Source organism: Acomys minous (assembly GCF_964271855.1).
Source record: "Acomys minous genome assembly, chromosome: 10".
Classification (NCBI taxonomy): domain Eukaryota; kingdom Metazoa; phylum Chordata; class Mammalia; order Rodentia; family Muridae; genus Acomys; species Acomys minous.
The window spans coordinates 4,204,592-4,226,606 of NC_140491.1; the positions used below are offsets into that span (position 1 = coordinate 4,204,592).

The following is a 22,015-nucleotide window of genomic DNA, read 5'->3' on the forward strand; positions in this document are numbered from 1 at the left end:
TTTGTTTCCTGCTGCTACTAACCGTCACCTTGATTAATACCATGTACCCTCCATTGTTTGGTTTTCTATGGTGTAAATTAACAAACAAACAGAATAGAAACTAGCTCAGATATCCACTTTAGAGTCAAGTTTCTAAATAAGTAGTTCCAAGAAGTAAAAATGTTTTAAGAGATCATTCAGCCAACGTGTCACTGTACAGCTGAAATTTTAGGAAGTAACGCCAGTGTTTTATGACACAGGAGAAACCCCACAGGGAAATAATAGAGAGGAAGCCAAGCATCTCATAGGTCCTCTGCATGGTTTTATCTTTATTTAGCACTTCCCCTCAAGTTTCAAGTTGAGTGCTTTAAGATTTTATAACCTCAAACAGGAAGAAAGATCTGTTTCTTTGATCATAGTTCCTTGCTCAGTAAAGCGGGCTGTATATCGAAACCTCAACCAGATGTCCAAGAAACTAGCCACTCACTTTTTCCTTCCTGAAGTGTGTCATTAAGTTATGGTGGCATGCAGGAAGTTTGCTGCTTACACTTCACAAGTTATGGAAAATACAGATCCACGAAGTCCCAGCCGGGAGTTGGCATGGGGTGATGGGATGACCAGCCTCCACTGTGAGCATGGGGTGATGGGAGGACCAGCCTCCACTGTGAGCATGGGGTGATGGGATGACCAGCCTCCACTGTGAACATGGGGTGATGGAATGACCAGCCTCCACTGTGAGCATGAGGTGATGGGATGACCAGCCTCCACTGTGAGCATGGGGTGATGGGATGACCAGCCTCCACTGTGAGCATGGGGTGATGGGATGACTAGCCTCCACTGTGAGCATGGGGTGATGGGATGACCAGCCTCCACTGTGAGAATGAGGTGATGGGATGACCAGCCTCCACTGTGAGCATGGGGTGATGGGATGACCAGCCTCCACTGTGAGCATGGGGTGATGGGATGACCAGCCTCCACTGTGAGCATGGGGTGATGGGATGACCAGCCTCCACTGTGAGCATGGGGTGATGGGATGACCAGCCTCCATTGTGAGCATGGGGTGATGGGATGACCAGCCTCCACTGTGAGCATGGGGTGATGGGATGACCAGCCTCCACTGTGAGCATGGGGTGATGGGATGACCAGCCTCCACTGTGAGCATGGGGTGATGGGATGACTGGGCCCCACTGTGAGCATGGGGTGATGGGATGACCAGCCTCCACTGTGAGCATGGGGTGATGGGATGACCAGCCCCTACTGTGAGCCTCCGTGCCTCTCTGCTACCTTCTCTACTACGGTGAGTAACCTGTGTGAACCTGTCTACCTCCATCATCCCAAGACAAGATACAGGGCACCCTTCACGACGTGCACATCCTTTATCAAGTAGCAAGGAATCAAATCTGTTCTCTACACAATGCTCCAAAAGCCTTTTTGCTCATCTTACACAACACTACAATGTGTTCTTACAGTGAACTGAATTGAGCCCCTTTGTGCAGTGCAACTGGCAGCCTTGGTCCAAGCCCGAGCTCCTTTAACCTAAATTTCTCCCTGAAGAGAGCAAAACAAACAAACAAACAAACAAACAAAACCCTCATTTCATGGCATGATGGTTATAATGAAACTAAAGATAATGCCAAAACCTTGCGATTGCAAATGCTCATTACTTTAAAGCTTGTGGTAGATGAGATTTTCAGGAACAGTTTTGCTAGATTTGTTCTGATGAAATTGTTCACCCAGTTATGCAGATAGAGGTGGTAAAGATAATCTAGTGGCAAAGTTTGGCTTTGAAGTTTCCTTTGCTTCTCAGTTGTGCATCTGTAGCATTACTGGGGTGAAGCAGAGAGTGGAAAATAGAGTTCCCTTTGTAGGTTTCAGAGTTTATGATATTTATTCGTAAGTAAGAGGTTTTTTAGATAAACAAATGCAAATCAAAATACTAAAATGAAAATAGAAGTTGTATGAACAAACCTGCAACCCACCAAGCAATTGAAATACTGACAAGCTGGGTTAACCACAGGGAACGAACACACTGTAGAATCTACTGTCATACACAGCTTGGACTACACCTTGACTTTAACAATGTTTGTAACGGGCAACGCTCATTCCTGTAAGGTTTTCTTCAAATCAGTAGACACATCTCTGAAAATTTATGCAAGGACACACCCCTCCTCCACCCCTGTCTCTTTTTCTCTCTCCCTCTCTCTCTCTTTGGTTTTTCAAGACAGGGTTTCTTTGTGTAGCCTGGCTGTCCTGGACTTGCATTGTAGACCAGGCTGGCCTCGAACTCACAGAGATCTGCTTGCCTCTGCCTCCCCAGTGGTGGGATCAAAGGCGTGTGCCACCAGGTCCAAGCATGATTATCAGTCTCTTATTTTGATCCCTACCTCATCCTTAGTCTATTAACTCTTGAATGAGTAAGTTCTACTTTGTAAATAACCACCTCTCTTAGCTGCTCTGTTTTCCTTTGGTTAAGACCTAAATCTGTTTTTATAAATTTCTATGATTTGATGTTTTCATAAACTTCCTTTGATGTAAAATGTATTGGAGTGACATTTAGGTCGAAACCCTTTCTCCCTGTCCTTCCTGCTTTGTTATAGAAAGTAGACACATTGATAGTTTATTGAGAGAGGTCATTTATTTAATTATTAAAAATAATAGATGGTAGAATTACAGTGAAAACAATGAGTTGCCACTTTAATGGTAATTATTATAAATACTATTCCTGGGCTGATATTTTTTAACAGCAACAACAAAATAATTCTACTAGTACTTTCATGAAATTTGAAACATTTTTCCAAACATTAGGTCATTTTCAAGGGCACTGGACCTAAATAACACATACCTATGTTCATGAGCAGAACCTTGCACATCTCAAGCTACTTTGCTGTGAAGTCTTTATCTCTGTTTGTATTTGTATCGCTTTTCCAAGTCCTACTCTAAAGCTGTTGGGAACAAATTAATGGAGAGATGGACTCAAAAAAAAAAAAGTACACATCTTCCCCCAAAATGGGAGAAAGTCCTGTTCATCTTTATGCCTTTATAATTGTCCCACTGAACCCATCAATACTGAACATTAGCACTTAGCTTTTTCTAGTGTAGCTATCAACATAAGTGGCAAAGGATGTTGATTTAAGGATGATAGATCAGGAAGAAATTGACATCCGGGTTTTGAAGAAATGCTTTAAACACTATAGTCTGCTGTCTTCTTTCTTTGTTAAGAGAGACCCTGTGCTAGTCATCACACACCAGAGAAGATCACTCACATAGAATGAATTTCATTATGAGAAGGCAATCTATTTTTCCAAGAACAGTGAGCCTGTGCTTAGTGGATGGCTGTGCACACAGTGTCTTGGATGGAGAGTGCCCCACGGAGTCTGGAAGAATAAGACGTGGGCTCTACCCCGGAGAACTGAGTGAGAGGGGTGGAGATGCTGAGTGAGGAACAAAGCTCAGAGCAGGAGACTGTAGTGACTTACCTGTAACACTTTGGTCAAATTGTTAAACAGAGCTTGGCCAGCACTCACTTTGTATTTGACGCCTCTGACTGTACCATTTTTGCTTAAAATGTTGACTCTTCTTGTACCAAAAGCCTTCTCACTGGCTGTCCTGGCCAACACCAGCAAGTTGTCCTGGTCTCTCTCGTGTTCGCTGTCTTCTGATCCAATGTGGCCATTCTGATGTCCCTCAGAGTCACTCAGTCCGTCTATTCCACAGACACTGGCGCATTCAGAATCCAGAGAGCCTGGTGGTTGCCCATCCTCATAGACCTCTTTCAGAACTCTCCCACTGTGAGACGAGGCTATCCGAAACCGGACTTTCCGTGGCCTGTCACTTTCTGGCTTTGTGTCCCTTCTTAGCATGGTCACCTCCACCCACACGAACAGTTCACACCATAATGGATCCGCTGTCAGTTCACCCCCTCGCCACAGCAACAGCAGAGCAGAGTTCCGGAGGCGGCAGCCCTCCTGTGACAGCGAAAAAAAGGAGGATGCACAAGGACATGCGGTGTGCCTTGGCTATCAATAATGGATACGCATGTGTGCTATGGTTACCATTAAACTAAAACCTGCAAAATGATCCCAGCCTTTAAATATTAAACACCCATGGTGGACTCCGACGGAACAAGTGCAAGAAAGAGGCCTGAGGTGAGACAGAAAATAAGTGTGCGGCAAGGGCATAAAAGGCTTGAATGTCAAAGCAGATGATGAGTGTTGAAAATGACCTTAGCAGAAACAACTGGACAGTTTACTGCCTAGAACCGAGGTCAGAAATAGAATCTCGAATGAAATGCGTAGGGTACAGATGCCCAGCCTTCTGTTCGTGCGAGTTCCTTCTCTCGCTCTCTCCAGGCCACCTTTCAAAGGGACAGCCAGCATGCTGCATGGCTCATACAACCTGCAGTGTTAATTCTAATTAAGCAGCTGGTTAGTCTGCATCAACAATGCCTAAGGTGAATTTTCAAGACATCTTCGTGCTTGTGGCACTTTGTTAAAGGCAAGCTTTGAACACACCATAGGCGTGGAAGCTTCAGGCTGCTTGTGTCCCTCCTGGTGCTAGTGGGAAGTGTTCTCAGTGATGCAGGGCGGGGTTTGGAAAGGAGAGGTGGAACAACAAAGGAAGAATGGAAAATCCTCCAGGCCAGCCAGATCAGCCACAGCGATCCAGGCGATGGGCACTGAGAGATGCCTCACCCAGTCATGCTCATACAGAGCAGGTCCTCTGCAAGAGCTTGGTGTGTTTCCTATCTGGCAAGCACATGCAGCGGGAGGGGGCAGAGGGGAGAACTGCTTTTACGTTGTAAGCTTGTGCGGAAATGTTACCAGTGAGTGTGGCAATCTGTCTGCATCCCAGAAAAGGGGAGAGTCAACTAACCCACGTTGCATTTTACAATCAATATTTGTAAGTTTTAATCTAAGGTCTTTGTTTATACCACTTTTCAAAATTCAGAAAGTACTCAATAGAAAAAAATCGAAGACAAAAGGCATTAATAATCTCGCTGCGCGCACTGAAAATGTGTGCATATTCCAGTGTGTAGAGTGGAGATGGTCCAATGCTTACAAAGCTGAGCAGGTCACTTGGCTTTTCATTTTTAAGGAGAGAAATCATAAGGTGCTAGCAATGGACAATAAAATATGAGCAGAAGCCATTAATCCCTCATGGACCAAGACAGTTAGAACACATATTGAGGCGATATGATCTCCTTCCCATATCTGCGTGGTCACGTACACATTGTGAGTTCGTGTGTCTCCAGTCTTGCCATGTCCAAAAAACACAGTTTTGTTCCTGTCCTCTCTGATGTCTAGTTCTTATAATCTTTTCTGAAAAGGTCCCTGAGCCTTGCAGAGGCCGTGTGGCGCCATTTGTGGCTAAGCACTCCACAGTTATTTATCTCTGCACTTGGAGCAGTTGTGAGTTTCTGATTTAACTATCATCCACCACACAAAGAAATATCTCTGATGACATGTGAGAGCTATACTAATCTATGAGAAAAGCAAGATTAATTTGTAGGGTAGTTTGAAACTATGTGCATTTATCAAAATAATAGTTGGTGGGTTTATCCTTGGAGACTGTGAGTTCCCCAGTCTTGGGTTCTTAACCAGATTTGTAGTACCATTAACTGAGGTGCCATGGACATTTGATGGATTCTGGAGAAGGGAGATTCAGTTTCTTTTTTTTTTTTATATAGAAGTTTATTTATTTATTCACTTTACAAAAGTGAACTCTGGTGAGTCAATCATGCTGCTGTTGGATGGCCCCACACTCACACGCACATGGACAGCACAAATTGGAGTTGATGAGCTATTAAGTTTTAAAAAGAGAGAGGGCATGATGACGTTGACGGGGTAGCAAGATGGGGACGGGTCTTGAAGAAGTTGAGGGAAGAGTTGGTAAATATGATCAAGATGAACGTGCCAAAGAACTAACAAGAGCATTTATAATTAAAGAAAAATCACTTATTAAAAGACAAAAAATAATGCACTGAGCCTGTCAGAGTCAAAGAGAACTTTAGAATCATCACCACTATTCCTCATATGACTATGTACTAAGAAATTATATCATATATTTATAATATAATCTGTGAATTTATATGTGGGTATGCACACATGTATATATTATTTGCATATATAAGGCCACAGAGTCAAATACAAGTTCATACTGCATTTACTATCTTACTCGTTCATTTAATAACATGCAGTACCTTCCTCTATCATTAATTTAATTATGCTAATATTCTTGCCTTCCCCCATTTGATACTGCATATTCTGGAAAATCTGGACGTTGAGGCGTAAGATGCCTATTTTTAAATCATAGTATATTCCCCTACTAAAATACGTGCTAACTCTGAGTCTGCTGGCCTTTTAGCTCATCCTTGAAAAGGAGATGACTCACTTAAAAAGTTCTATAAAATATTATCCATACATGTGCATCCATGTACATATAATACACACTTTTTGGATGTGTGTTTAAAATGTTCTAAAATTTCTAGTCATTCTAACGAAACATTTCTCTCCTTCGCATAGGTTTCTGACACTAGCAGAAGCAACTCTAGCATGAAAACTATATGCTCAGTGTATAATACACCCTTAATAATTATAATTCACATCTACCTTAAGCTAAAATAAAATTAGACTTATGCTCAGTAGACCAATCTTCGCATCCTTCATTCAATCAGGAAATGAGTATTCCTCATGTAGATCTTAAAAATTGCTCAAATATAAAAAAAAACTAGCATACATGTGGGAAATATAAATATGAAAATTATGGCATGTTTTCTTAGTTTAAAAAGTACCTCTAGTTAATACGGAGTATGGTGTGTACATATGAACTTTTTCCCCTTGAAATGATTGAACTTCTCGGTTTTGGCATCTCTCTCTAAATATACAACCTTGTTCTATTTAAAATTGGCTCCTGGACACTCTGTGTCAAAGAAATAGCTGTAGCTGCCCATGTCCCACTCATTACCCGTTTTCAAGGATCTGTTTATTGTTTGTCACATTTTAATCCTTTGACACCCTTGTATGCCCCCTCATCATGAATTTCTTTTACTCCTTCATAACTACACTTGTAATTATTCGTTCAGCAATGTTTATTGAGCACCCGCTAAATATTATAATTTCTGGGTCTAGACTACATATGTGAAAAAAATAAACATGATCCCTGTTTCAGGGTAAACTGACAACACATAATACAGAGATAAAAACAGAATAAAAATGTAAAACGAATGACAAAGAATACAAAACTGGGTACAATGGAAAAACACAGAGTAGAGAATTCTCCTTTAGACTCATGTGGGAGTGAAAAACCTTTAGGAAGAGGAGGCACTATACCAGAGTCTACCAAAATTAAGAGATACTGATGTGTGAAACCTGAGAGTCGAAGTACGTTCAATTCTGTGAGAATATGTGTAAATGTCCTTAAGTCAACAGAACAAAGTGACAGCCTACAGACTTGGAAAAGACCTTCACCAACCCTACATCTGACAAAGGTCTAATATCCAAAATATATAAAGAATTCAAGAAATTAAACATCGCCAAACCAAATAACCCAACTGAGAAATGGGGCTCAGAATTATACAGAGAATTCTCAACAGAGGAATATCAAATGGCTGAGAAACACTTAAAGAAATGCTCAACCTCCTTAGTCATCAGGGAAATGCAAATCAAAACAACTCTGAGATTCCATCTTACACCCATCAGAATGGCTAAGATCAAAAATTCAAGTGACACCACATGCTGGTGAGGATGTGGAGAGAGAGGAACACTCCTTCATTGCTGGTGGGAATGCAAACTAGTATAGCCACTTTGGAAATCTATCTGGCACTATCTCAGAAAACTGGGACTAAGGCTTCCTCAAGACCCAGCTATTCCACTCCTTGGAATATACCCAGAAGATGCACCAGCACACAACAAGAACATTTGCTCAAACATGTTCATAGCAGCCTTATTCATAATAGCCAGAACATGGAAACAGCCTAAGTGCCCCTCAGTAGAAGAATGGATTTAAAAAAAAAACTGTGGTACATTTACACTATGGAATAGTACTCAGCTATTAAAAACGAGGAATCTCCAAAATTTGTGGACAAATAGATTGAACTAGAAATGATCATAATAAGTGAGTTAACCCAGAAGCAGAAAGACTCAAATGGTATATATTCACTTATATCTGCATACTAGCCCAAGGGGCATGTCCCATGAAAGTCTTCACTAACCAGGAATGTGGGTCAGAGGGGAGGACATCCTATTGGGACTCTAGATGAGAGAAGCATGGGAGAATGGGGAAATAGAAGGATCCAGAGGGTCCTAGAAATCTATAAGAAGAATATTATGATGGGCAGATCTGGGCCCAGGTGTCCAGTGCAAACTATGGCACCAGCCAAGGACAATACATGCAGTAAACTTCGAACCCCTACCCAGATCTACCCAATGGACAGGATGTTCTTCACAGTTGAGTGGAGAGTGGGGTCTGACTTTCACAGGAACTCTGGTGCCACATATTGACCATGTCCCCTGGATGGGGAGGCCTGGTGGCACTCAGAGGAAGGATAGCAGGCTACCAAGAAGAGATTTGATACCATATGATCATATACAGGGGGAGGAAGTCCCCCTCAGTCACAGTCATAGGGGAGGGGAGTAAGGGGAAAATGGGAGGGAGGGAGGAATGGCAGGATACAAGGGATGGGATAACAATTTATATGTAATATGAATAAATTAATAAAATAAAAAACATAAAAATAAATAAAATTGGTTTCCTTAAGAAAAAAAAACGAGAAAGTTTGTTCAGAAAATTTATAACATCAGAATGAGTGAAGAGAGTTATAATTTCTATTTTATAAAACTCCTCTTAAAATAGGACTCTCCCAGGCCCACACCCCGACCCTTGTGAAATTCACAAATTATCAACAAAAAAAAATACTATGTTTAAAACAAAACAAAAAACAAGACCCTGCTTTCCCTGTCCAGCCTTTAATTTCCTCTCTAAAACCTAAAACCACGGGATAGGTCATATCACCCAGGAACATAGCAAGTATTAGTATGCTTGACGCCAATGGCATACGTTCACCTAAAGTAACAACAAATCATAGAGGCTGTGCAGAGTTCTAGTCATCAAAGGACACCTGTGAACAGCACTGTTACACATTAATCCGATTTTAAAATACTTTTTCTTCACTCACTTGTACAAACACTAACCTAGGAGCTAGATCTAAGTCTGAGCATTCCTCGTTTGTGTCCGTTTTGTTACTGGAAGGAATAGCTAACGATATCTTAATTATAGAAAAGATACAGCATCAGAATAAAGTGGTTAAACTCGTTCAAAACCTTGCTCCCCACCACTCTTCCATGTCTGGTACAGCGCTGTGCAGTGGGAAGTCATTTTAACCAGGTCCTTGGATTGTCAATGCCCTGAATCACAGTAAAGATGGCATCCGTTTGTACGCTGCTGAGTTTCAGGCGTCACATTCGCTCTTCTGGTTTTCTTCTTGAAAACACTAGAAGTTGGTTGCTGGCCGTGAACCACTCCTGAGGTAAAGCCTCCAAAGCTGTGGGCCACGGACGCATCTTCTCTTTATGGTTGTCTCCCGTCTTCATTATGGTGACAGAGGGTGAATGCAGGAACAAGAAGCAGTTTTCCAAAACAGATTTTAAACCAATGCCAGTGCTGAATGTGGAAGCTTCAGAGGCCAAGTCCTCAGAGTGGCATTTCATTCTCTGTGCCTCATAGAGAGTATAGAACTTCCAAACCTTTGATGTAAAAAAAAAAAAAGAAAGAAAGAAAGGAAGGAAGGAAGAAAGAGAGATACCCTTAGAGAGTATCCTATTGATAAACTTACATATCAGAAATCTCTAACTTAATACAGACTTCTTGTGTTATTTTTATGGCTGATATTTTCAAATCACTGAAATTTTAATATATAATATATTTTAATATATTTAATATTATATATATATATATATATCCTTGTACCAGTAAATGACATAAGCTTAAAAAGAATAGGCACCTGACCCTATGTTGTTACAAATTACATTTCTCAGTTGCATTATTTTCTTTTTTTTCCAAAAGCATGATGTTAGAATGGTGCCCTGAGACATTCTAATTCCATTAGCCTATCGCTGTTGCCAAGGAAACAGAGACTGCTGTCTGAGAAAGAAGGTTAACACTGGCAATGAGAGGCAAAACAGAGGCAGCAAGCCAGAGGAAACCTGTGCTCATTTTGGGAAGTGACGATGCTTTTGTTCATCTGTTGTGATTGTAGTTTTTACTTTACAAATAATTGAGACAGATTTTTTTTTTAGGGGCAGAGGTGTGAAAGGTGCCCCAAAGAGGTCAGTCAAGAAAGTTCCTCTAAAGAGAAAGCATGATGAAATATAACTTACAAGGTTTCTAATTGGGAAAAAATAATCACACCAGAAAAATATGGCGTCCAGCTAATTGTATAAAACTACCAGTTACACAAAGAAGGGGTCAGGGCCACAAAACACCAAGACGTATTTTTATGACCCACAGATCTTATGAAGTAAGTCACTCTCCAAAGATTTTGTACATGTAAATCTGCCTGTAATATAACACTTCTATAATCTGTCTTATTTGGCTTAAATCTCTCTTTGGCATATGGAATCTTTTTCCAGAATGATTCTGCCAGTCATACTAGAAACAGTAACAGCCTTTGATCAGTTATCTTGACTACCAGCAATGGGAAGATATTCACAAATGACATGTCAGGAAATGCTCACTTTCAAGAAATTGGGACTCTTAAATTCATTACAGAGAAGAGGTTGTTTGCAAATTAAGAAAACCAGCATTTTAGCACATGGACTCCTATGTCTCCACTACTTATCTATTCTTCATAAATTAATATGTGTTACAATAAAATGCATCTGTTCGGCCTAGGAAGCCATTAACTGACACAAAGAGACTGAAATGTAACTCAAAGCTGCAAGCACTATGCTGGGCAGAATCTAAACTGCTACTAATCTAACATAAACTAAAATAAACTACTCTAATCCTCTTTTTTTGTTGTTTGTTTTGTTTTGTTTTTCGAGACAGGGTTTCTCCGTGTTAGCCTTGGCTGTCCTAGACTCACTTTGTAGACCAGGCTGGCCTCGAACTCATGGCGATCTACCTGCCTCTGCCTCCCAAATGCTGGGATTAAAGGTGTGCACCACCAAGCCCGGCTACTACTCTAATCCTCAAAACCTACATATATGCCAAGGACTTGCCAACCTGATCCTTTCGGACCACTTCTCTCTGCCGACCCCATCTCTGTCAACCATCAACTCTGTCAACTCCCAGCTCCTCCACCTCTCCAGGAAGTCCTGCCTTCCACTTTCTGTCCTTCTGCCCAGCTAATTGGTTAAACAAGGCTTTTTTTTTTGAGTTTTTATTTATTTATTTTTCTCCTTTATTAATTTATTCTTGTTACATCTCAATGGTTATCCCATCCCTTGTATCCTCCCTTTCTTCCCTCCCTCCCATTTTCCCCTTATTCCCCTCCCCTATGACTGTTCCTGAGGGGGATTACCTCCCCCTGTATTGACAGTTGTTACATCCACTCGAGACATTCCTCCACAAATACACGCAGTGGTCCACCACTGGTTTGTAGATTAAACATGCTTCAGTGAAGAGAGAACAGAGAGTATATTATACATCAGCTTTCATGATGAAGGATTAAGAAAGAATCCTGGTGAGAGATGCCAGCGAATTTCTGAAATGACATCATGAAATGTATCCCCTTTGTTAAAGTTCAGCTGCTTTGGAGCCAAAAGACAGCAGATGCAACAGCCCAAAGTTGGTCAAACTCGATGAACTCTAGAAATAAGTCTTGCTGCTTAGGAACCCAGAGGATAAAAGGAGTCAAGGAGGGGACTGGTGTTGCCATCTCTGCGGGAAAACTACATCTGTGAGATTTGCAGTTGTGGGAACATTAGAAGACCACCCCTCTCTACGTGGACATTACAGCTTCACCAGGGGTGAGAATAAGAGGCAACACCTAGGCAACTCAGGGGTACATAGTTATCAAGAAGCATAAGTCAATGAGGAGAGTCAGGACAACTGGGAATGACCCAACAGATTGGTGGGGGGTTTTGTTTGTTTGTTTGTTTGTTTTTATGAATCTCCTTTCCTGAAATAATCACTGAGGCTTTGGAGTTGAGAGGCCTGAGGTCCTGACATCCATCAGATGAAGGTCCACAACCACTGTAATTTGGGAACGGTGTTCTCCGAGATCGTGAAAGCTTGCAACACGCGGCCCTTTGGTGCACATCAGTGAAAAGCTCCATCTGATATGCAGTGCGTGAAGGAAGATTCCTGGGATCCTAGGAGTGAGAGAATTCCTAGTGTGTTTCATCAGTGCTAAAATGCTTGAATTTTTTTCCACATTCAACATTTCTGAGGCCATTGCACATCAGGCCCTTGGATCAATGGGTGACAAGGACAGTATAGTTGCCATCGCTGCACGTAGGACAAAACTCACAGCCATCACTAGCTTGGAAGAAAATTCTGGAGACAAAAGCAAAGCACCTTTGTATAAAGTGATACATCGCTGCCAGTGCTCTTGACTTCAGGGAGGACTGAGTTCACTGTGAGGAAGAAACACACACGCACACACACACACACACACACACACACACACACACACACACACACACACACCAGTGCTCCTTAGCTGAGACACAGAGCAGAAGACTGACTTTAGGTGTGGGCACAGGGTCATGTCTTAGCTAGAGTTACTGTTACAAAGCAGCTTGGGTGGGAAAGGTTCTGTTCGGCTTACACTTCCACAGCCCTAGTCATCATGGAAGGAAGTCAGGACAGGAACTCAAACAGACCAAGAACCTGGAGGCAGGAGCTGATGCAGAAGCCATGGAGAAGGTGTGGGTCTCCTCTTCTCTGGGGTGGGGGCTGCTGGCCACCATCCCACAAAGGCAGCAGGAGCAGAAGGTGAGGCAAAGGCCTCAGAAGGCCCCAAGTATGACAGAGAATGAACTCCAGGAAGCACTTCAAGGAGATAGCTCAAGTTATTTGAGGAGAGCAAAGGCTATATAGTCCCTGGGGAGTGGGTGAGTGGCTCCCAGGACAGGTGTACATAATTAGTTGGAACTAGCTACCCCATATGAATGGGAACACAGTACCTATAGATACAGGGAGGGTACAGCTAGCAGGGAGCTATGTCAAAGGCCACATATCAAATGTGGTTAGGACCATCTGTGCCTAAAGACACTCTCCAGATGAGGTCAGGTAGAGCGTAGGATGCCCTGCTAAGGAGAGAGAGTCCTCCATCTAGTTCCAAGCTCAGAAAGGCTATCTAGACTGGGAGGACTGCTAGCTGAAAGAGCAAGGTCCTCCCAACAGAGGGGTGCTGCTTACTGGCTTGCTTCACATGAATTGCCCAGCCTGCTTTCTTATAAAACCCAGGACCATCAGCTCTGGAATAGCACCTACCACCATGAACTGTGGCCTTTCCAGTCAATTATTAAGAAATGACCCAGCCCTACAGCTGGATATTATGGAGGCTCTTTCTCGAATGAAGGTCCTTCCTTTCAAGTGACTCTAGCTGTGTCAAGTTGACATAAAACTAACTAGTAGAGTCGTCAAATCCATTCATTTCACACACACTGACCTCCTATGTGTGCTCAGAACATGTGAGAGGAACATGTGAGAACATGTGAGAGGAACATGTGAGAACATGTGAGAGGAACGTATACCCAAATGCCTTCCATTCCTTTAAAATAAAATTTTCAAGTGACAAAACGTTTTCAGATGACTATAAAATCTATGTACAGTTAAGTTGGCAGCACTTTGATTTTCCTTTATTAGTGATTCATAAAACAAGGATCTATCTCCAGCCTATACTACAGATGCTGCCATCACTGGGCCGCATCTTTACATTTGCAAAAGTGTAAGCATGGGTCATGGTGCTTCCCAACATGCAGGAAGGGCCAACCAGAAAGAACGTGTTTATCACAAAGGAAGTGCTCCATCATTCTGTGCAGACCTCATGGGATCCAGAGGACTAGCCATTCGTTTCTTTGCTGTCCCTGTGGAATCACTGTGCTGTCTAATAAAGCTGTCCTGTCAGAGGCATCTGGAATTTCCTTCTCTCCTTTCATTTCTTCCACTGACTCTTCCTCCCCTGGCCCTTGCTATTCCTCCCAGGCCCTCAGTTCCGTTCACTTGTGACTCTGTGGCTAAAGTCACAAAACATATCACCCCTTACTCCTTGGAGGGAACTGGCTCAGGTCTTTCAGGCATTTTATGATAACTTTTTTATGATGATAACTTTATGATAATCTTATGAAACTACCAAGACATGCCCTTGCCAGTGCTGAGGGCATCTTATAGTGTAAATGCAATGGCTGCTGAAGTTCAGTCTGGCAAGGATAAAGATGGGAAGGAATGAACTGGGAGAACAACTAGACAGTGCTTCCTGTTGCTTTATTTCAACTTAAAACGTTCATGAGACTTTGGGATTACGAAGCACCCACTTTAACAGATTGGAAAACTTGAGCCCAGTGGTTGAATCTCATGCTAACATTAACATCATGAACTGATGGAATGAAGAACTGTGGGAGAAGGCTGCCTAGCTTATATCGGAGGAAAATACGTTATGGTCCCTCGCATGTTTACAAGCGCGTGTAGGGCTTACGAAGGCTACTTATAGAGAAATCTGATTTGATTTTAAACAAAATGGTATTGTTACTTATGAGCACATTTACCTGTACCTGTGCTCAATTCTGACAAGATGTAAAGAAGGCTTAAAAAACATATATGATACCTTACACCGTAACATAAATTATGTCCTCTAAAGCAATCTTCAAAAGGGTAGAGTAAAGCAAGTCCAGGAGGCAAGTGTCAAAATATTTACTTTCCAGATTACATGAGATAAAACTGTTTCTATTTATTGTTCCCCCCCCTCTTTAGTATGTATTGTCCAAAGACACATTGACATCAAAGTTCCATGTCGATCAGAAAGTCCTAGAACCCAGCTCATCCTTTTACTTTCCTTGCTACAAAACCCTTCTCTCCATTTCTTTGATCGGTCCATTTACTCAGTTGATGCTGTTCCAGTACATTCCGTGTGTCTAGCAGGGCTCCGATCTCACCCAGCACACAGGCAAACAAGCCCAGTGCTCACCCAGGGCAGCCGGTGTCTGCTCTACACCTTCCTTTCAAGCCTCCTGAGGTCAAATGCCAGCACCGGACTATTCCAATGTGTTTAACTTCCGTGAGCTCCCAGGCTACCCACAGTCATCCGTGTTTAAAAGGAATAATGCTTATAAAAAGTGTTCATTGTAATATCATTCTTTGTTCTGATAAGTACAAATTTAAAAACAGATGAGGCATTTCCTAGTTCAGAGTGTGCTTGAAACATCTTGTTAAAGAATGTATTTGTCCTTCATAAATAAGTTATACTATCCACTTACAGACCATAGTGTGTTGAAAAAAAAAACAGCCTATTGTCAAAGAAGTATTTCTATTGAAAGGTATTCCATCTTTTTCAGAATTTTCCGAGTGCAGAATTACATTTCAAATGAAAGAAAAAGGAGGGAAGGATGGAAGGAAGGAAGGAAGAAAGGAAGGAAGGAAGGAAAGAAGGAAGAAAGGAAATCACAATTAGCCACTAAGCTGACTTTCCCTGGAACACAAATTTCTGAATCCCTTTTTTATTTATAACCTTGCACTATACGCAGAAAACACTGACTGTTCTGCTGAAGTCTATGTGTCTGTTAACTTTGTGGGAATGGGCACCATACTTCATCTCAGGTGTATTGAACAGTATGCCAGTGATAAGTTCTCCTAAACTAATTTTCAGCAGGACATTGGTCTAAAAGAATCACCTGGGCATTGGAAGAGTTATATCAGAGATGGTGTGAGAAAACAGGAGAGTAGTTGATAGGTCCATCAGGCAACTGAAAGCATTGAATCATTATAGAATGAATGTAAATATTGCATGTATTTGCATAAGCTTCCTGGGAAAAAAACTGCAAAGCAGGGGGCGGGGGGGGGGGGCGGGGGGGAGAAGCTTGGCTATGTAAACTAAATCTATTACTAAAACCAGGATTTAAAAACACATTCTGCCCTGAGATATTTCTGGCCAGAACCTAGGCTTGCATATCTCTCTCTCCATGAAAGACATGCTATGTCTTATAGTTTTTATATATATATATATTTAATATTTATTTATATGCACCATATGCATGCCTAGTAACCAAGGAGATCAGAAGAATGCATCATTGGATCCTCTGAAATTGGAGTTACAGACAGCTGTGAGTTGCCACGTGGGTGCTGAGAGTTGAACCCAGGTCCTTTGCAAAAGCATCCAGTGCTCTTAACTAAGCCATCTTTCTAATTCCCCATATTTTTTTCCACTGCCTAAATACCTGAAAAGAAATTTAGCACTTTATTTGTCTATAATATAAAATAATTTAGCAGGTCCAGTTTCCCTCTTTATTTACTTTATTGCCTTGTTTACTGCACCATTAATGCAGTCAAACTTTCATTAATAACTTCTAACCAAGCCTTGTTCTCAGGAGTAGTCCAAGGTGAGCAGAAGACCCCCACTCCTCACAACCATTAAGAGAACACTTACTGCAACACTGCCTTGTGAAAAACTAGAAGAAACAATATTTCCAAATACTGTGTAGAAATTGTAATCGATGAAATAAGTTCATGCATAGCCCAGAAATATACTTAATACCTAGCGCTAACTATGGATATGATAATTTAAAAATAGAACAGTTTCTATAGGCAATAACATGGTATGTACGTAGAATAAAACAAATGAAAATGAATGTATGCACAAGGCAACTCTATAGATTTCAAGATGGCAATGCTAAAGTGTATCAAGCAGGTGTGTGTAAATTGAGGGGCACAATAGTAGTGATAACAGGGAAAGAAGGGGAACAGGGAACACATCACCAAGGACAATATCACAGAAGAAACCAACTATGTCAGCCTAACGCACCCAGGAAGTAAATGTGTGACTACTTCACGGCTGAGACCCCGTGTCCAGCTTTTTCAAGTGAGCTCAGTCTATCCCCATAGTTAATAAATAAAAATGCATAATTATTCCTCAGATAGTTTCACCATCACATCTACAGAGATATAATTTACAAACAGAAATTCACCCTTATAATACTGTATATTGATGAATTTTAGCAAAAGTTAGATTTTTAAAAGTGAGTTACTACTACTTAATAACAGCTCTCGGCAGGAAACCTGGAGTTTGTTTGGGTGTTGTTGTTGTTGTTGTTGTTGTTGTTGTTGTTGTTGCTGTTGTTGTTGCTGTTGTTGTTGTTGCTGCAAAAAACTTTCACTGACTTTAGCATTTTATTAATATGTCATTCCATTCTTGACCTTGAAAGTTAATTGCTTCAATAAGTGCTTCCATAGCTACAAGTCGAAGAGCAGTCTTTGTTTTTGAAACAATTATATAGAGAGAAAATGTATTGTTGGCAGTGATAAAGGAGAAAAAGAGACAGAAAATAAAGACATCAAAAGTCTTAACAGCTTCTTCAGTGAAATTTAATTTTCTAGGCCTTTTTTCTGGGTAGCATTTGACCCATCTTGAATGTATAGTAAGACAATATTTTATATATTTAAAATCATACCATCCTAACAAGAATAACAACTTCTAATTCATTTATGATTTCCTTTGTTCTAACGACCATGGTAGTTTCAAGGCTCCAGGGAAACTTTTGGAGAAACCAGGAGCAGGCACGTGACATAAAAATAAGGCTGAAGAGTAAGGCAAGTGAGCTGCTGGTACTCTGATGACACAACACGGTCCTGTGGGCATAGGGCAGTGTATGTGGTGCTGGCACTCTGGTGACACAACACGGTCCTGTGGGCATAGGGCAGTATATGTGGTGCTGGCACTCTGATGACACAACACAGTTCCTGTGGGCATAGGGCAGTGTATGTGGTGCTGGCACTCTGATGACACAACACAGTTCCTGTGGGCATAGGGCAGTGTGTGTGATGCTGGCACTCTGATGACACAACACGGTCCTGTGGGCATAGGGCAGTGTATGTGATGCTGGCACTCTGGTGACACAACACGGTCCTGTGGGCATAGGGCAGTGTATGTGATGCTGGCACTCTGATGACACAACACGGTCCTGTGGGCATAGGACAGTGTATGTGATGCAGGGCCAGCCATGCAAACAGTACACGATAGTCCTGTAGCTGCTGGGATGTTGTCCCCAACTACACTGGCAACAGCTTGTGGTCTAGCATAGAAATCAGATCTCCCTACCCCAAATAAATTAATTAATACTCACCCCTCTGAATGAAAGAGTCCTGTCTGGCTTCCCAGCTTCTGTTGGTACCCCTCTTCCTCAGCACTTGTGTTTGCTCCCGACTTATCTGCCGTGCCTCAGAGCTGCCAAGCAGGCGGTCCCTGTTGTCTAATTCACTTCTGTCATGTCAGGAGATTACAATCAAGCCTTAATGACGCTCTGTAGTCTGTGGAGACACTGGCCGTCCCTGAAGTGCAGCTGACTTGTCATTCTAGGTATCTGTTCAAGATGGATCAAAGGCTGCCCAGCTTAGCCTGCAACTGTGCGGACTCCAAAGGAGTCTGAGGCAGTGGTCTCAGAAAGTGAACTATTGCCTGTAGTCTGTTCCTTCACTGTTTTTTTTTTATTATTCTCTTTCACAACTGAGATTTTATTGGCTGTGGAACAGAATACAGACATTTCAACTCTTAACAAAAATACCTAGACTCTGAAGTCTCACACACACTCTATTTACGAACAGAATACAGACATTTCAATTCTTAACAAAAATACCTAGACTCTGAAGTCTCACACACACTGTGTTTATATACCCACATGAAGAACCATGAGTTCTCTCTTTGAACTTGTTCCAGTGATGTTCCAGACTCAAATTTGACAGGTTTTCCTTAAGACCTCACACAACAATCAAATGTTCACAATCCTCAATTCCACTGAGTTTCTTTTTTTTTTTAAGATAGGGTCTTTCTGTGTAGCCTTGGCTGTCCTGGACTCACTATGTAGACCAGGCTGACCTCGAACTCAGCGATCCACTTGCCTCTGCCTCCCGAGTGCTAAGATTAAAGATGTGCTACACCACACCTAGCCTTTTTTTGTTTTTTGTTTGGGGGGGGGGGTTGTTTTTTGTTTGTTTTTTTTGTTTGTTTGTTTGTTTCTTCATTGGGTTTCTAACACCTGGTAGATATCTGCCAAGATCTTCAGTGATGCTCTGTGATGTAGAAGATAACCAACAGCAGTTACAAATATCATCTTGAAAAGAGTTGTTTGGTTGGTTTGGTTTTTTTGTTTTGTTTTGTTTTGCTTTTAGACTTTTTTTAATAGCACACTAAGTTCAGTCAGTGCTGTCCATATGTGCGTGGGCAAGGGGTCATCTGTGAAGCATGGGAAGCCTACCCTGGCCACATTCTCTCCTTCCAAAGCAGCTACCACCTGCCAATAGCTCTGCAGTGTGGGATGGGACCTGGAAACTATTGTTATTTTGAGGACATTTTTAGCTTCCTTTTTTCTGTCCAGTCATCTGGGACGCCAAGCTTTCCAGGAAACATAACCCATTATAAGGTAACAAGATGACAAATTTTACATTGTTTTCCTTCTGTTGTTTCTAAGAGGCTCTTTCATGTTGTGTCTTATACATCAACCTAATGGCTACATCTTCAAGGCACCTCTCCTACCTCAGGCTCAGGATCACTGTGGAAGAGGCGGTGGGAAGACTGCAGATCCAGGAGTCTGCCGTGAGATTGTGTCTTCTTGCAAGGCCAGAAGCTACACCCCAAAATTTTCACCAACATGACTCCCTAAACACAAGGTGAGTGAGGATGATAGACATGCTAAAGTAGACAGGGGAGCCCAGGAGGCCCCAATCCTACACAAAGAACTACAGGCAACCAGGAAATCCAAGGAAGAGTGAACCAACTAGTTATGTAATACCAAACGGTAAGTCCAAGAAACATAAGCACACAAGTAACATTATTCAGACTGAGCAGGGGGTGTTTGTGTCTTTAGGAATATGTATGTATATGCATATACATCATACACAAACACACATGCATACATATACACATACACACATACATATAGATATTCACACAAATGCATATATATATATATATACATATACACACACATACACATACACAATTAATGAAAAATGAGGCTATGAATCTGAAAGAGAGGAAGAAGGGTATAACGGACAGTTTAGAGGGAGGAAAATAAATGGGAAATGATAAAAATTATTTTATAATCTCAAAAGTTAAATGAAATAAATTTTAAAATTAAGGAAATTTTCATTGTAATCAGGTAATGATCCTGGCTACAAAACAGAATATTTCATCAATGATTATTTGCAAACTCAAGCAGCTGTTGAAGCACAGATGTTTCTCAAGATACAACAGCAAATTCAAGCAAACAGCTAAAACAATCTATTTGTTGGAAACTGATTTAAATGGAATATCCAAAAAATTTGTGTTGTGGAAAAATCTGTGGATATCCATCCTTCTACTGTTCTCTTTGTTTTTGGAAATGGACAAAGCCCAGACTTCCACATCACAGCCACCAAGTAAGAGTATAGCCCTTATACGACCTGAGCGTGGCACACCTCAAAACATCCCAGTTCATGTTTTTTGCCATTCTGATTATAGGAGTTCTGACCAATATAGTCTAGAAGTTAAAATGTTTCCAGGTCCGGTACAGTGTTCAGATCATCAGCATTAATTAGAAGTGCGTGCCTACATACAGAAGCCACATAAACTGAATCAGAACTGACGCCTATGCATAGGAACACCAGAGAGGTCCACAATTAAGAGCATAAGAAATAATGCAGGCTTTCCCACACATGCCTCGCTTGGATATCCATTGGCCTCAGCTCAAGGAAATACCTATCTGTACACCCACGCAGGTTTGCAGGGGTTGCATGCTGTGTTTCCTAAGTTACTTTATAAGGAAAGGTGGAAAAATTGGTTTTGTTTTCTTTATGTCTCATCAGTTTCTTTTGTGGAAATCTAAGCAAGGCATTCTGTGGACTTTTTGGGGTGATCAACTGGAGTGTTTTAACCTAGAAGAAGAGCTTTCCCCAAATCAGCAATTTCCAGCACTAAAACTGAAACAGTCACAGCCAATGATGATGGCTGGCTCTGTAAAAACCCTCCAAGCATTTACTTCCCCACAAATTTTAAAGTAATTTCTTATACTGTACGCTTTACATATCATGACCAGTCAGAGAAGATATGTTTAGCCCTGCTGCAACTTGAGGTGCCAGGGCGGGTGGGTGCCCGTTGGGGGCCTCCTCTTCTTTGAGAAGAAAGAGAGGGGAAATGGGGAGGAACATGAGGATGAGACTTGGGGAAGAGGAAGGAGGGGACTGGGGCCAGGTTGTAAAGAGATTAAATAAATAAATAATAAATAAGTGAAAAAAGCTGTGAGGAGCCATGGCAATACGGCCTGCTCACTGATAGCACAACTGCTTCAAGGTGCCACATCGTCTTAGCTACAGCAAGCATCAGCAATTTTCCACTGTTGGACCAGAATAGCTGTTTTTCTAAATGTTTACCCAACTTCCTCTTCTGTCTTGGCCTAGAATACCCTGAGAATACCCTGCAGCTGACGAAACATCCTGTTTTTTGCGGTTTTACCCAGAACGCGGCTTCCTCCCTATATAAGCTGCCCCAGTAAGCGCAATAAACGAGACTTGATCAGACCGCCATCTTGTCTTTATTTCTTGCGTCTCTCGTCCCTTGCCACTCCCACGCCCTCTTCCAGGGTCTTTGTTGACAGTCCTGCAGGTCAGGACAAAAAGTCTTACGTAGTATGACCACTCTTCACATTTTAATATCCAAGAAGATCTTATTCTGAAACCGTTACCCCCCAAAGTGGAGACAGAGCAGCAGAGACTTCTATGGCCTGGAACAATTGAGAAGCGGAAGGGTGGATGTTGACGTAAAGTGGGAAAGGCTGTGAGGTTCCTGAGTGTGCAGACACTGCGGAGAAGGGGACTATGAAGAGAAAGTGCACATGCCTTCCACTTGGAC

At 41.7% G+C, this 22,015-nt stretch overlaps 1 protein-coding gene and 1 long non-coding RNA gene across 3 annotated transcripts in view; one reads left to right on the forward strand and one right to left on the reverse strand.

The window, feature by feature from the left end:
- GRXCR1 (glutaredoxin and cysteine rich domain containing 1) overlaps positions 1-22,015 on the reverse strand; it is a 143,291-nt gene that overhangs the window by 106,699 nt on the left and 14,577 nt on the right. The window contains exon 2 of one of the 2 annotated variants that reach the window (XM_084797289.1): positions 3,456-3,944. In XM_084797289.1, the coding sequence (XP_084653415.1) occupies positions 3,456-3,839 (384 nt within the window). In that variant the 5' untranslated portion in view covers positions 3,840-3,944. The remainder of the gene's footprint in view (positions 1-3,455; positions 3,945-22,015) is intronic. The other variant, XM_084797290.1, reaches the window with a different exon arrangement.
- On the forward strand, positions 1,188-21,673 carry LOC311606193. Its single transcript, XR_014782256.1, has 3 exons — positions 1,188-1,203; positions 19,669-19,797; positions 21,565-21,673. It is a non-coding gene; the product is annotated as an uncharacterized lncRNA (long non-coding RNA).